This window comes from Eleutherodactylus coqui, chromosome 1 (genome assembly GCF_035609145.1).
Source record: "Eleutherodactylus coqui strain aEleCoq1 chromosome 1, aEleCoq1.hap1, whole genome shotgun sequence".
Classification (NCBI taxonomy): Eukaryota; Metazoa; Chordata; class Amphibia; order Anura; family Eleutherodactylidae; genus Eleutherodactylus; species Eleutherodactylus coqui.
Genome location: NC_089837.1, coordinates 482,794,500 through 482,809,871, shown reverse-complemented (window position 1 = coordinate 482,809,871; position 15,372 = coordinate 482,794,500). Strand labels below are relative to the sequence as shown.

Sequence of the window (15,372 nt, the reverse complement as noted above, 5' to 3'; positions counted from 1 at the left end):
AAAAGAATGTACAAACTGAAGTCGTACTCTGTGCATATCATTAACATTGTGCTCACACAGCACTCATGCGTTTAAAGGGGTTGTCCATTTGTAAACTATTGATGATCTATCCTTAGGATATGCCACTAATATTAATATTAAATCAGTGGGGTTCTGCCTGGGCAGTGTATTTATGCGTTGAGCTGATTTCTGAAGGAAGCGGACAGCTCCATTCCCATTACAGTGGCCAGACTTGGTATTGCAGGTAAAGTCCCCACTGAAGGGAATGGGAGCTTTGCCTGCAGTACCAAGCCTGGTCATTGTGGTGGGAACAGAGCTGTGTGCTTCCAGCAAAAATCGGCTCAGTGCATGAGTGCATTGGCCATGCGAACAGTTGATTGGTAAGAGTTCTGGGTGGCAGACGCCTGCTGATCTATTATTAGTGGCCTCTCCTAAGGATAGGCTGTTAATACTTTACAACTGGACAACCCCTTTAAAATGTCCTCGCTCGCGCAAAAAAAATCTACTCCACTAAGACATTGGTCATATATTGCAACACATTGGGTACACGCTAAACATGCCAGTCACAAATTATCATACACAACAAACCATGTGTCCACTCATACTGGACACATGCCACCTTGTAATGCAACAGGTCGTAAGGATTGAAGGACTGTGCCACCATACATGATGGCATACATGCATATACCACCATACATTTTCTTTGCACTAGGTCCAAGGGCCTAAGTGGATTAGTGCACTAAACGTTTCTTTACTAGGCCTCACTTGTGCCATAAAACTAAAGTAAAACCCTATAAAACTGTAATTTGAGTTTATCTATAATGCTACGTTTATCAGTCCAGCAATGTAGTAGAGGGCGACCTTTCAGCACGCCCCACTAAGTAACCTTATTATAGCAAGAGGAGAAAAGCCGGCTCCTTAAAAACTGTACTTTTATTTTACTTTAACCACAAAAAATCCATAAAATTATAAATGATGGGTAGCGTGCAATACCATGTCAACGCAGACGCGTTTCGAAAAACACTGCTTTCTTGATCACAGCTAACAAATTGACATGGGACTTCCCCTGTCTGTTAGCTATGATCAAGAAAGCAGTGTCTTTCAAAACGTGTCTGCGTTGACATGGTATCACACAGTACCCATAATTTATAATATTATGGATTTTTTGTGGTTAAAGTAAAATAAGAATGTTTTTTAAGGAGCCGGCTTTTCCCCTCTTGTTGTTGCTATACAAGCTGTTAAACTCGCGGTCAGTCTGAGCACCTGAAGACATTCAAGCCAAACCTGGGTAACTATTATCTACTAACCAGTTGAAGATAACGTTGTTTTGTGTGTTTTGGAATCTTTAACCTTATCATACATGTGTAAGTTTGTATTGTGACTAACATGTTCTGAATATCAATGCTTTTCTCCCCCATAAGCCAAACAGAAGCAAAAACAGGTGAGTTTTCTTAATGGAGGTAGCATGTCATAATTGAATTCACTGACAAGTTCTTATAGCAGTTCTGGGGTTAAACAGATGCCCACTATTAGACAAATTCATCTAGATGAACGTAAAGGCTATGGTAACCTTTGTGCATGAAAAATCAATCTTGCTATATAAGTCCCTGCAGAAAAAAATGATGCGTTTATCTACTTTTGTGATTAGTTTTCCTTCTCATGCATTTAGAAAGCTTCATACTTGGTTTCACAATACTAATCAACTGGTCTCTCTGATGATGCACACAAGCTCAACACCCGCTCTCCTCTTTCAGATGCTGAGTAGCATAACCCCGCCCACACTGTACTACACAGCTTTTTCTCATATTCTCTGTGAGTAGCAGCTTGTCTGATTCCCCTTCACTGCTGATAAGAGCAAAAAATCCACCCACCCAGTGTGAATTACAGCCCTCGGTATTAGTAGTTTTCTCTGCTTGGCTCTCCTCCACCATTCCTCAGCAGGGTCATACAGCCCTATGTAACAGCTCAGTGGAAAGGCAGTGAATTCACGTTCACAACAGAGGCTAAGTCAAACAGTTTACTCTGACTAACAGAATTTGCTAAGATTTCAGTCCTCCAGCCTGCAGTGCCTTGGAAAACAAATCAAGCATAGAAGTCAAACAATCAGAAATTTTAATGGAAACCAATTAAAAAACAAATTAATTTCCAAAAACACATTGATTAAAAAAAGAATGCAAAGATGTAATAGTAAATGTAAAGGAATACATTTATTAATAGAACATTGTTACCTATTAGAGATGAGCGAGCGTACTCTGTTCAGGTGTTTTTGCACTCGAGCACCACTTTTTCCGAATAACTGACTACTCGGGGGGGCGCCGGGGGTGAGCGGGGGGGGGGGGGGGTTTGCAGAGGGGAGTGGGGAGGGAGAGAGAGAGAGCTCCCTCCTGTTCCCCACTGCTACCCCCCCCCATACCCCCCCCCCCCCCCCCCCGCTCCACCACGCCGCCCCCCGGGGCCGCCAAATCTTTTCGTCCGAGTAGTCAGTTACTCAGAAAAAGCGGTGCTCGAGTTCAAAAACATCGAACCGAGTACGCTCGCTCATCTCTATTACCTATGCTTCCTCTTTTGAGAGCCTCAATGTCCCTGTTCCTACTGGGATCCAAAGGCACCACCACAACAGAATTGGACGGTTCGTTCATGCAACATGGCTTGCGGATCACAGTGGGCACAGAGACTTTAAAAAATAACTATTTTCAACTAGTGAATATAGTTTTTCCTAATTAAAGTTCATGTAGCTATTCTTATATAATAGTAACCAACCCTTTTGTTGAATCACTTATATACCAGAGTAAACTGTATGCAATAGTCACTCTAGGCAAAAAAAAACAAAATGCTGCCTTTGGCCAAATGGTGCCGTTAGAAAGATCCCCTGCTGTCCCATAATTGGCTGTAAACTGGCAATACCTAAAGAGCAGTGCTGTACTGAGACACTTGGGTGTCAGTCGAGAAATATACTCGAACAGTATCATATAATGTTACAGTGATGAAACTCTCTGCAGGGTACTAATAGTAAACTAGTGATGATCGGGCTTGGATAATATTGAGATTTAACAAGTCATCATTTTTATATCTGTTGGGCTTTATTCACGATGCATCGTTTTTGCCTACTGACAAATATGTAGAGAGAGATAATATACAACTGACTCAATTGCTGGCCTGAAAAATCTTGAGTCATGGAGATAGATTGCAGTAGCAGCCAGTTGCTGCCACATTGTAAGGGAAATATATAGATACACGAGGTCTTCATTTTTGACCAAATTGTTCCTTTCACGCTGACTCACATTCAGCTTCTCTTCCAGATTGCCAGCATACTCTTGCCCACTGTGTTCTGGCACCTTATGACATTATCTCCAAAGCCAGAAGCTCAGCAGTAAACTAATTTCTGTTGCTCTGAAAACATTGCAACGCTTTTTTAGCCCCAGCACAAAACTGCTGGATGAGATCGTTATGTAGAAAAGTTGGCTTCCTCGATTTACGTTTACAGAGTAACCATTACAATTGTAATCTTTCTTCGGCTATAAGCACTGTGGTTGTCAAGGAGGAGTTTCACTTTTTGTTATATTTAGTCGATTTTTAAAAAGCTCATACATTTACTGTTGCTTTTCTTCAGCATCCATTTTCAACTGAAATCAATAGATCCTCTGTGACACCTATTTCTGTACTTTTATAAGAAAATGTAGATGGAAACAAGGGGAAAATACTGAAAGGTTGGATCATACAACAAAAAAATCCAATTCACACATAGCCTAAGATAAAAGATAAAGGCCATGTTGTCTTAAAATGTTCTTTAGTCACTTATCGCTTGTTACGGATAGCGAAAGTGGACCCACTGTGCTAACCAGCCAGCCTGGCTTTTGGACCAGACCTGCTGTGGCTGGCAGCTAACCCCAGTTGCAAGGTAATCTCAGATGGGGATTCTTGCCCTAAGCTTTTCAGGAAGATGGGAAGACCCCTGCCTAAAAGCAGCGTAGACGTCCTGATAAGAACGGCCCCACACTGGAACCTCGGGGCTGACGCTCCCTGACAGGACACAGGGATGATATAATGAACACAGGGCACATAGAACAGGACTGACTTAACACGTAGACGGGAAAGATGCACAGACTGGAAGGAAATGGCAAACACACACAGGCTAAAGCACAAGGCAAAGAACATACGGAATACACAGATACAGGACCAAATAGACAGAACAGTCCTGAGACAGGCGACCTAGATGTGCTGGGTGTCTTGAAACAAACAATACTGAAGCAAAGAGGAATTACATCACCCAGCTTAAATAGGAGAGTAATACATATTAACCGTGCAGCTGGGCTGAGAGCAAGGGAACTGGTTAACTCCTTCAGTGCTGATAGAAAATAGAAAAAATATGTACATTTATACAGAAGGAGCGGAGTGATGCCTGAGTCCACCCGGAACAGCAAGAGGACAACAGACACGGGTAGCAAACCTAACATTGCTAGGGTTGTGGTTTAATATAAGCAATGGATGGCCACACGTCTCGAACCTAGGGAACCTAACCTGTCCCTAGATGAAGGATAGAGAAGAGTATATAGCACATAGAAACACTAACAAAGCTAGGCAAAATTAAATAAACCCCACACAGAATTAATAACCACAGGTTGATAACTGCCAGGAGTCTACTTCCACACTAAACACCTCAGACAGAACTGGGTACAGACATCCAACAACCAATCATATGGAGGGAACAGACAGCACATGGTCGTCAGATGGAGGGAACAGAGTGGACAGGACTCGGGTGTCTGACCATTCATATGGAGGTAAACAGACTGGATAGAACTCAGGCATCCGACAACTCTTCGAACTAAGGGTCAGCAGTCAGGGCAGGACAACGACATAGACTAAACTGGATCTAGACAAACAGACAGCCATCTGCACAGCATGCATACACACAGGAGAATAACTGGTGCTTATGTAGGGGTGGGACCAGACTAAATACACTTCAGTTATGGCTGATTGGTTGGCTAGGGGAAACGCCTCCCTATCGGCCAATTAGTGCATACACCACAAGAGATGTTAACTGTTAACACTAAGGAATTCCCAAGAGACCACCCCTAAGGGACATTCTGCAGCGAGGGATTTCTGCCAGACAACATCTAAGGCACCTTCTGCAGGAACAAGAAAGGCACTCATCCGAAACCAGCTCCAAATGACAGGGGGCATGCTCCTAAGGTGTGCTCAGGTGGACCGGGACTGACATCATGACACCACCCCCGACTTCACTTCCTGATTGCGACCGACATGCCGCAACAAGCATGCCTCAAAATGTCCTTAATCCAATCAACTTTATACTGCACGTAAAAATATGTAGCCGTTCAGTTACATAGTGGATGGCGTACACACAGTATTAAGATAGAGACCGTGTATAGCAAAAAATATATATATACAATACAACACATTAAAATAGATTAGTAGCCCTCAATTAGACGGTGGCTTACGAATTGCGCCCAAGAATCTCGTGTGGAACTTCCACTGAACAGTACATGGACAACAGTTTGTCACGGTCAGATCTGCGGAGACAGTGGATATTGCGGTGATATGGACCAGAATAGGCATGATAATGCACCCACATGAATGGCTCCGTAGGCTATAAAGCATCGTATGTCTGTGAGATACACAGACAGCATTCGGACGTCAACTAGGGCCATCTGAATAAGGTGTTGGAGCACACCGAATTCTACAAAAAAGTTATAAAAACATCCAGAAAAAAATGTACAAAAGCCTTATATAGAATATGTTGTATAGGCACAGTGACCAAATGAAATAATAAACTGGACGTAACACACTAAATGCACTTAAGTGGTGGAAATCCTCCAGCTATCTGACAGCATGCATCACAGTACAGCCCGGAGCATTCATTCAATGACTTGCTGTGAACTGACATTGTGACAGATGTGTCACTCGCATCCAATCTCCGCTTTAGAAAGTTTAGTATGTATTTGGGGTTTTGGTGGCACTTTAAATGCTGCATCAGTAGAAGAAATCGCAGTAGAAATTAAATTACACCCAAATAGTTTTTAGATTAAAATAGAGTGAGAAGTAGTGGGAATGTTCATCATGCAATTAATGATCCTGAACGTAACTAGAAACCAACTGGCAGAAATGGAAGGAAAGGGTTTCTATAAAAATACTGGCAGATGTCAAGTCTGTCATTATTACAAGTCTATAAGAAACTTCAAAAAGTGAGCTTCTCCACACAGATTATGTGGAATACACATGAAAATAATGGTTTTATACACCATGGTTGGATTGACACAGGCAGCATTCCCCTCATTATGTCTAGAGTTAGCCAATTGATTCATTTGAAAGCCAATTGCATTGGGATTTGGGGTGTTGTGTGGTGGCTCTTCCTTCAGAGATCTGGAATTAATGTGCATCTGTATTGTAAATAAGGAAGATGGAACAATACCTCTGCAGCGCCACCTATTGGATGTGAGAGTAAACTGACAGCTTCTCCTCTAGCCTACTCCCAGGTGGTTCCACTGAGCTATTAAAGAGGGCTGTATAACAGTGCCGGAGGATGGCGGAGGAGACCTGGAGGACAGAGAGCAGGAAAGCTACTATTACAGAGGGGTTACTCTGGATCATTACGGGTTAATTTTATGCCTGATCAGCAGTGAGGGAGAATGGGACTAACAGCTACTCATAGAGGATGAGATGGACTAAGAGAGAGCTGTGTAGTATTGCGTGAGCATGGTTATGCTACACAGCCTCTGAAAGAGGAGAGGGGAGGAGGAGCTGAGTTGTGCACCTTCTCAAGAGGGACCAGCTAATCAGGGCTAGGAACACCCATGAGCCACAAACTTGAATGTGGAAATCCTGCAAACCATGTATGAGGCTTTCTTAATGTATGAAAAGGAAAACGCAATGCAAAAAAAACAGAAGTACATCTTTTTTTTCTGCAGGGACTTAGTGAGCCATGTATGTATTGATTTTCCACGCACAAAGGTTTCCATAGCCTTTATCCTAAGGCTACTCTTACACAGGCATCTGTTAAAAAAGCAAAACACGTTTGACAGCATTTTTAAATGCACCCCATCGTTGCAATGGGTGATGACGTGCATTACAAAATCACTGAAACGCGCTAAAAAAAGAGCAGACAGCGTTAGAAAATTGCTCGTTGGAAAGCCCCATTGAAATCAATGGAGGGGTTTTGCAGCGTAAACAAAATGCATCAAATTGCTATTTATGAAAGCCGCCTTCTTACAAGAAGTCCAGTTTACAAGGAGCAATTACAATTAGTGTCATTGTACTTCTTATTATGACCTCGGTTTACACTTCAGGTGTAACAGGCTCCATTTTGACTATGCCCAAGGGCACCCAATCTACCACACCTTCATTTTACCAAGTTGAGTGCATGTTTACCTAAATTGCCATCAGCCGCCCCCGGCACCAGTGTACTTTGGTTTCTGCCCATATTTACTTGGTGTTGGTTCTGGCCCTGGGAACAATAAACTTGCACACATGCCTGGGAGTTTATTCTAATTTTAGATATAAATGATGAATTTGTTGTTTTCCGCCTGACCATGCACCCTAGTCTAACCCTTAATGAATCCCATGGTGGTCATCAAGGGGTGTTGCTAATTTTTGTAATTGCACTGTAGACCGAGGGCTCCTTTCCACTGACGATAGCAATATCGGTGCGAGAAAATCGCAATGTTAAAATCTCATCGCAAGGCTACAAAATCACAAACTTTTGCGCTGCAATGCGAGAATCTGTTTTGCCATTGCACTGTATGGGCGACAGAAAAATGCAAAAAGCTGAAACAATCCCCCTGCTGCGATTTTTAATCCTCATATCGCAGCTTGCCCTTAAACATCGCTAGTGGAAAGGTTGTCATAGAACAACATGTGTGGGACTTTCCTGCGAGCGCTCGCACTCTTGCATCGCATTGAAAACGTGTGACTACCTCGCCAGTGGAAAGGAGCCCTAAGGGTGACTACTCACTAGTGGGTTTTTTTCCACTGCAAGTTCGCAAATTCCAAAAATGCACGTTGCGTTTTTAACATTAGAAAGTCCAATTGACAAATAATTTTGCATAAACTACTACTTGGTGCTAGTGCCCATTAGTACCAATTAGTAGGTGGGAGCTGCCAGCAGCTGTATTCAAAGAACAGACCACCCACTGTTCTCTGAATAAATTCCCTTTGTTCTGCCACAGGGCTGACAGCTGAGACAATGTAATCAGCGTTCCCCGGACAGAACACAGCATGCGGTCCATCTCATCAACTCTTCTTCTTCATCATCATCCCGTAGAAAAGTGAAAGATGGGCACATTTGCACCCAACGATTATCGCTCAAAAGATGGCTTTTGAGCGGATTCTGAGCAATAGTCATTGTGTCTAACTGGGCGTTAAGTCTTAACAGGCGTCCCATGCTGTCCTAGAGTGGGTGCTTGCTGGTATAATGACAGCGGAGCTCCTGCTGTGATTGAAGGAACCTCCGATTGCAGTCAATTAACTCTTTAATCACAGCTCTTATTTACAGCATTAGATTGCAGTATGCACAAATATTAGCTATCAGTTGCCTTTGCAGACATGTTTGGATCCTACCATAGTCACTACATATGAATGCACCTTTCATTTGCCTCTTAAGTAGCAAGGATTTAGCTTGTGCTTGGATCTGTACAGCAGGGTTTAGATGTACACGGTCTCCAGTGTAATATTAATTATGTACTGTAACCATAAAACACTAATTGCAGTGGCAAGATGCTGGCAGGCGTTCCATAAGGCACTCAGCACACATCTGTTAATTTGTACCATGCTTCAGCAAGACTTGCTAAACGGATCTGTTTGTCTTCTAGACAGAGCATGTCGCTCCATATGATGTCGTTCCATCGATGCGCCCTGTGGTCCTTGTCGGACCTTCTCTCAAAGGATATGAGGTACGATTATACGGAGGTGGGACGGAATGTCACATTTTTAATTGGAGAAATAATGTACTAGGAGCCTGAAATTATATTCAAGAAATGAATGCAGAATGTTCAATTTCATTTAAACTTTTCCCACAAGTCTGGAAAGTGATGGGGGGTGGAGGGTGGGGGTGGGGGGTAATTAAAGGGAACGTGTCAGCACAAGCTAGTGACAGGCATGCTGATGTCAGTGATATGTCTGCTGTATGTATCTGTGCAATAGTTTAGGAGAAACTTACATTAGTAGCAGCCAGAAATAGTCCTTGATATTCATGAGCTGTAGGCTAGACCCATGCTGGTGCATCATAAGATACTGCTGGCGCGTCATGCGCTGTAATGCAGAGCCCATCACGGCTGTGTGCATAAGGCCTAAAGTCGACGCAACCGACCTATCACAATATCTATTCTGCTTCTTTTATTGTTGTGATACCCTGTTTCCCTGAAAATAAGACATAGCATGATTTTCCAGAATTTTTGAGGATGCAAAATGATTTTTCAGGCTTTTTGAGGATGCTTGAAATATAAGCCCTACTCCAAAATTAAGCCCTGCTAACAGTTAATTAAAAAAATCTATTTAAATAGTGTCCAGGCAGCTGCACATGTAAAAAAGTTAAACCTTTTTGAACAAAAATTAATATGACACTGTCTTATTTTCGGGGAAACACGGTACATTTTTTCAGAGACAAAGAGAAAATCTAAATGCATGCGTTTATAAAAGCCGACAATACTGCTAGAGCTCTCCCACTGCACCTACCATGGTCCTGAGGACCGTCCGCTCCACTAAAACGTACAAGGAAAAAATGGGGACATTTTCACTGTAATGCAATGAATTCTGCAGCTTATATTCCAGATGTATCAAACATGTTAAATATAATTCGGTTATTGATTTACTTATATAATTCAGCAGACCAGTATATGATAAACTGAGTATTTTTCGCTGCATGACTTTTGCATAAATGCCTCAGTTTCCTAGCAGAAAATATATTCGTTAAAGGGGTTGTCTAGTTGTAAACTATTAGTAGCCTATCCTTCAGTTAGTTCATCAGTGGAATATTGGTAGGGAGCTGTCAGCCAGGTACCCACGCCGATCAGCTATTCTCTGGGCCAGTATGCTGGTGCGCTGACCTGATTTTTGCAGAAAGCGGACAGCTCCGTTCTCACTCTAGTGGCCAGCCTTCGTATTGCAATGGACACTTGCTAATCTACTATTGATAACCTAACCTGAAGATAGACCATCAATAGTTTACAACTGGACAACCTCTTTAATAATAACATCTAGAACACCAAAATTCCTAATTTTCCATAGGCTAATCCTGTATTATACAATGCATACTAAGTAACCTGAAATTGTTGCCCACTTTTTATTTTGTGTATTTGTTACACGCCTCATACGTATTCTGTGGATGTTTTCTGTCCTCTGACCCATGATCAAACCAGAGGTCTCTATCTTCACATATGATATTCTTATAAATGGTTCCACAAGTCCCCTTGCATAATGCTTTGGTGAAAACGGCTACAGTACAAAAACTTTTCATCTTCCTGCATTAACAGTGTATACAAGAACCAACTCTGAGAAAAGTAATGAGAATGAGACGCCACATCTCCATACTGCCATAGGTGGTAGGGTCATATAGAATTGTACATTTTAGGTGAAGCTTTTGTGCGCCGGCTCAAGAGATTCACCTCTGCATCTCTGTATTGGAGAGGTATGAAGATGTGTAGTCCATAGAAAGTAGTAATAGCCAAGTTCTGTTTGCCAGGTACATTTGTAAGCGGGACAGTAATATTGACTGCATGAGCGAGAATCTAAGGATTCAATTCCTTCATTGAAGAAAACATTTAGTCATTTGTTATATTCAATAAACTAGAAAATTGGAACAAAACTAAATAAAATGGTTGATCCAAAAAACAAATAACAGTGTAGTTGTTACATTGTAATTCCGCCTCAGCAGTTTGCTCTCCTTGCAGTTTTTTTTCATAGCATCAGCTAACTTCCTAGGAGCCTGGAAATACACGGTGTCAGCAAAGACACGGGTTTAAATGGTTCACTATTGTCCATGTGGGAATTCTAGCAAGAAGGAAAAAAAAATCTAAACAGCAAAAAGTTTGAATACCGTATCTGTACTTTGATCTACATCTACACAAGTAGGTGCGGTGGATGCAGTATAACTGTGACCTACGCTGAGGTCAACGCAGATTGAATCTAGGGTGATAAGTGACAGACGTTTTATGGGCATCCTGACATCATGGCGCTCAGGATATGAGCACTGATGGCAGGAGAATGAGTGGCAAGCGGTGGTCATCTGACTTCTGCTGTCAACAGAGTCCAGATGAATCGTAGGGCTGCAGCGCTGGATCACCAGGGTGAGGAGGGTAAGTACCCGTGTGTTAATGGTTTAAGTGATGTGATTCTAAATTTTAAAACTGATTTTCTCCAGACAGCCCCATTACCTACATTGCTTGCCCTCCTCTGCACCCGCTCTAGTTCCTCTGCACCCGCTCTAGTTCCTCTGCACCCGCTCTAGTTCTTTTGCACTGGTCTAGTTCCTCTGCCCCCACTCTAGTTCTTTTGCACTGGTCTAGTTCCTCTGCACCCGCTCTAGTTCCTCTGCACTTGCTCTAGTTCCTCTGCACTTGCTCTAGTTCCTCTGCACCCGCTCTAGTTCCTCTGCACTTGCTCTAGTTCCTCTGCACCCACTCTAGTTCCTCTGCACCAGCTCTAGTTCAGCAGGTGCAGGGGAACTAGAGCGGGTGCAGGGGAAGTTCCTCTGCACCCACTCTAGTTCCTCTGCATCCTCTCTAGTATGCGGGATATTGACACAATATTTATTTCCTATGTTATGCTGCTTATTCTTTTTTAATTTTTTGTAAGGTTGGCATCAGTGCACATGGCTTTGTACCTCATTTGATATCTCAATTAGAGAAACAATTATGATCATATATAGAAAATATGAGTCTTCCTGATATGAGACCGTGACCACTATGCTCCCTAATGATCCTTACAATTAAGGGGTTGTTATAATAAAGAATGGAAAACCTATTTTAAAAATGTCTTAAGATAGGCCATTCCTAATTTACATAATACCCATTTAGCATAGCGGCATAACACTATTTCAGTACCATGGGATGCTGCTGTATTGTTTTACTAGTACCATCATCAGTAAAAGTGAAAAATAACAAGCAGTCTTCCCTATTTCTGTGGCAGTACGGCACACTGAGTTCCTGTTTTCTCCCTCATTTGTCAGTGAGATCAGGCTTGCATCAAGTCAAAGTCAATAATCTTCATTCGGATTTGCTGGCAGCATGTTATTAAGTGTACTTGTCATTTCAGATGAGTTTTCAGGATAAGCGGCAGTGTGTGTGTACATGAGGAATAATACTATTTCTAGCCATGATATGATTTGTATACTGCACTTTTCACCAGTTTTCCCCTTTGCAGGCTCCATCTCTTATTTTCAGTTTTCCCTTAGCTAATGGGTGTAGAATAGTTCTCATGATGCCTCCCATACACTACACACACAGCAAAGAGGAGATCCTGCTCTCTTATCTCTCTAAAGCAGCAACAATTATAGAGAAGTGCTGAACAATGTAGGTGTGATTCCATTAGTTGTGGGACAGTGAAACAAAAAAAATGAGCCTAGCTGCCACAATTGTGTGTGTCTCTGTGCTTCTATCACTCTCTGTGCTCCTCCTACACCTACCCTCTGCATAGACTTTTAGGAGCAGCATGTAATCTGATTCCTAAGTGAGCTGAATGTCTGTCTGGGTTCTCAAGATGCGTATTTCAGAGAGAGAGTGAACCGTTTCGGTGGGAGGGGGAGGAGAAGGGTCTAATAAGTGGAGGAAGCCTTTGTCTCTGATAAAATATATTCTAAAGATTCACTTATACTATTGACTCATGCAAAGTTTGTTAAAAGCTCATTGACCATTTAAACTTTAAAGACTCTTTGCAGATGCCCAGTGATACAATTTTATGGCAAAGTAGGATAAACACCGTATGAAAACTTATGTAATTTATGCCAATGGAAAATATTAAAAAGTGATGCATTTTTTCACTTAAATTTGCACTGTTTTCGCATAAAGTGTTTATGTATCAGCCGTATAGACAGTGCTCCTGTAAATAATACCCCTAGATTAGACAAAAATGTAGTAGACCACATTTTTAGGAAATATGCTTGAAGAACTTCTTCACACGAAGATGAAGTTTAAACATTCACCACTGTATAGTCATCCCATGAAAACTGTCATTTATTTCACTAAGGCTATTTCACTTAAAGCTGACTTGTCCCGTCCCCACAGCACCGTAAACTAAGTTATAGTGCTATTAAGGGACGTGAAAGGGAGTCGGGTGAGGTATTTTTTATACTCCCTCAGGATCCTGTGGTGACCCCCTCTAAAGACCGCATCGGCACTGCAAATCTGACTCTTTTCATAGGACCGAGTGCACACTTTCCCATACAAGTCCGTTGGAGAGCGCAGGCACAGCACTGTGAAAAGAGTCGGATTTGCAGTTCCGGCATGATTTTCAATGGCAGGCACCACAGGAACCAGAGAGCGGGTGAGTATAACAAATACCACACCCAACTCTCTGTAACATCCCCTAACAGCACCATAACTTAGTTTATGGTGCTGTTGGGACGGGACTGGTTCCCTTTAAAGCTTCTGTATCATTAACCCTTTCCAGTCCACTGTCTGACGTCTAAAGACATTATGATTTAAGGCTGTACAGCTGTGATGTTGGAAGACATCCGTTGGGGTTCTCTTACTGTATATTGCCAGCCTCTCTGCTGTCTGAGTCTATCCACCGTGTCACCTCATGCAGTACTGGCTTTAGCCAGCGTATAGCGCCGTCGTATAACAGCAGAAAAAAAGTAAGCCCTCCTAGGAAAAAACAGGACACAAATTGGACTGGAAAGGACTAAACAAATGGGGGTCCCACCACTCAGACCATTCCAACCATCAGCCATTCATATCATTCTGTATATCCTATAGCTGTCTTATATCCTATAGCTGAGTTAATGCATCCTGGCACCTTATTTTCAGTTGTGCGTAGGTTAAAAGATTCCGTATGAGTTCAAGGCTGGAGCTCATAACTAGCAGATGCCCATCAGGTGGTTTATATCTCTGTCACAGTAGGGTGCTTACAGATGGACCCCTAGAGTTTAATTGGCAGGAGAAGGAGCTTGGTACAGTGTACTGGGAAATGAAGTTCTCTCTTAAGCAATGTGAAAACTGCTCGGCTTTGTAACTGTGTTAATTTACTGATTGAAAGTCATCTATCGTGAGCCACTTACTCCGCTTTGTGTTTCCTCCAACTTCAATAAGCAATTGGATATAGAAGACATGTGCTGAGTCAGACTTCATTCACAAGGACCATAATAATAAGTGACAAGAAGCCGCCACTCTGCGGTCCTTGCGCCACACATGATTATACAAACCGTTGGCTTCTTCCAGGAAGATTCTAATACCCGCTTTGGGGGGACACCAGCAGGAGACTCACTTCTCCACTTATTGGGTTCCCTGAAATACCTTTTAATCATTAGTGCTATATCTAGTTGTTTCCATTATGCCTTGTCTGGTAAAATGGGATTGGACAATGTAATAGTATTTGCCAGAATTAGTCAAATTGTGGCAAAGTATGGATTAGAATTATTTAACCACCTATTAGTAAGGCACCTATAAGTAGACAGGCAGTTCATCCATAAAGATCTGCATGAATGCAAAATACAGGGGATACGTCCCTGGAGATCTGCATAAATGGGATGTAGGAAGGATGGGTCAATGAAGGTCTTCATGAATGAGGGAGGATGAGTTCATGACGATCTGCATAAATGGAGGCAGAGAGGATGTGCCCATGGAGATCTGCAGGAATGGGAAGAAAGAAGGATGATTCTATGGAGATCTCTATAAATGGAAGTAAGGAGGATGGGTTCATGAAGGTCTACATGAATGGGACATAGGGAGGATGAGTCCTTAAAGATCTGCCATGGAACTCTGCATGAATGACAAGAAAGGAGAGAAGGATGGAGACCATCTGTATTAATGGGATGTAGGAAGGATGGGTGCATGAAGATCTTCATGAATGAGGAAGAAGGGAGGATGGGTTCTTAAAGATCTGCATTAGAGATGAGCGAACGTGTCCGTAACGGACACATCCGCACCCGGACACCGGCTTTAGCGAACACTGGAGTGTTCGCGCGTAAGTGTCCGGGTGCCGCCGGGGGGCGGGGAGATGCGCGGCGGCGCGGGCGGCAGTAGCGGGGAACAGGGGGGAGCCCTCTCTCTCTCCCTCTCCCCCCCACTCCCCGCCGCACCCCCCCCGCGCTGCCACGGCGGCCCCCGAACTTTTTCGCCCGAACACCGAGGTGTTCGCAAAGTTCGGTGTTCGGGCGAAAAAGGGGCGGGGCCGAACGTGTTCGCTCATCTCTAATCTGCATACATG

The 15,372-nt window shown here is 42.8% G+C and overlaps 1 protein-coding gene across 1 annotated transcript in view; it reads left to right on the top strand.

The window, feature by feature from the left end:
* The window catches only part of CACNB3 (calcium voltage-gated channel auxiliary subunit beta 3), an 87,805-nt gene that overhangs the window by 60,956 nt on the left and 11,477 nt on the right, over nt 1-15,372 (top strand). The window contains exons 6-7 of the mRNA XM_066594064.1: nt 1,422-1,441; nt 8,823-8,903. Coding sequence (XP_066450161.1) covers nt 1,422-1,441; nt 8,823-8,903 — 101 coding nt within the window. The remainder of the gene's footprint in view (nt 1-1,421; nt 1,442-8,822; nt 8,904-15,372) is intronic.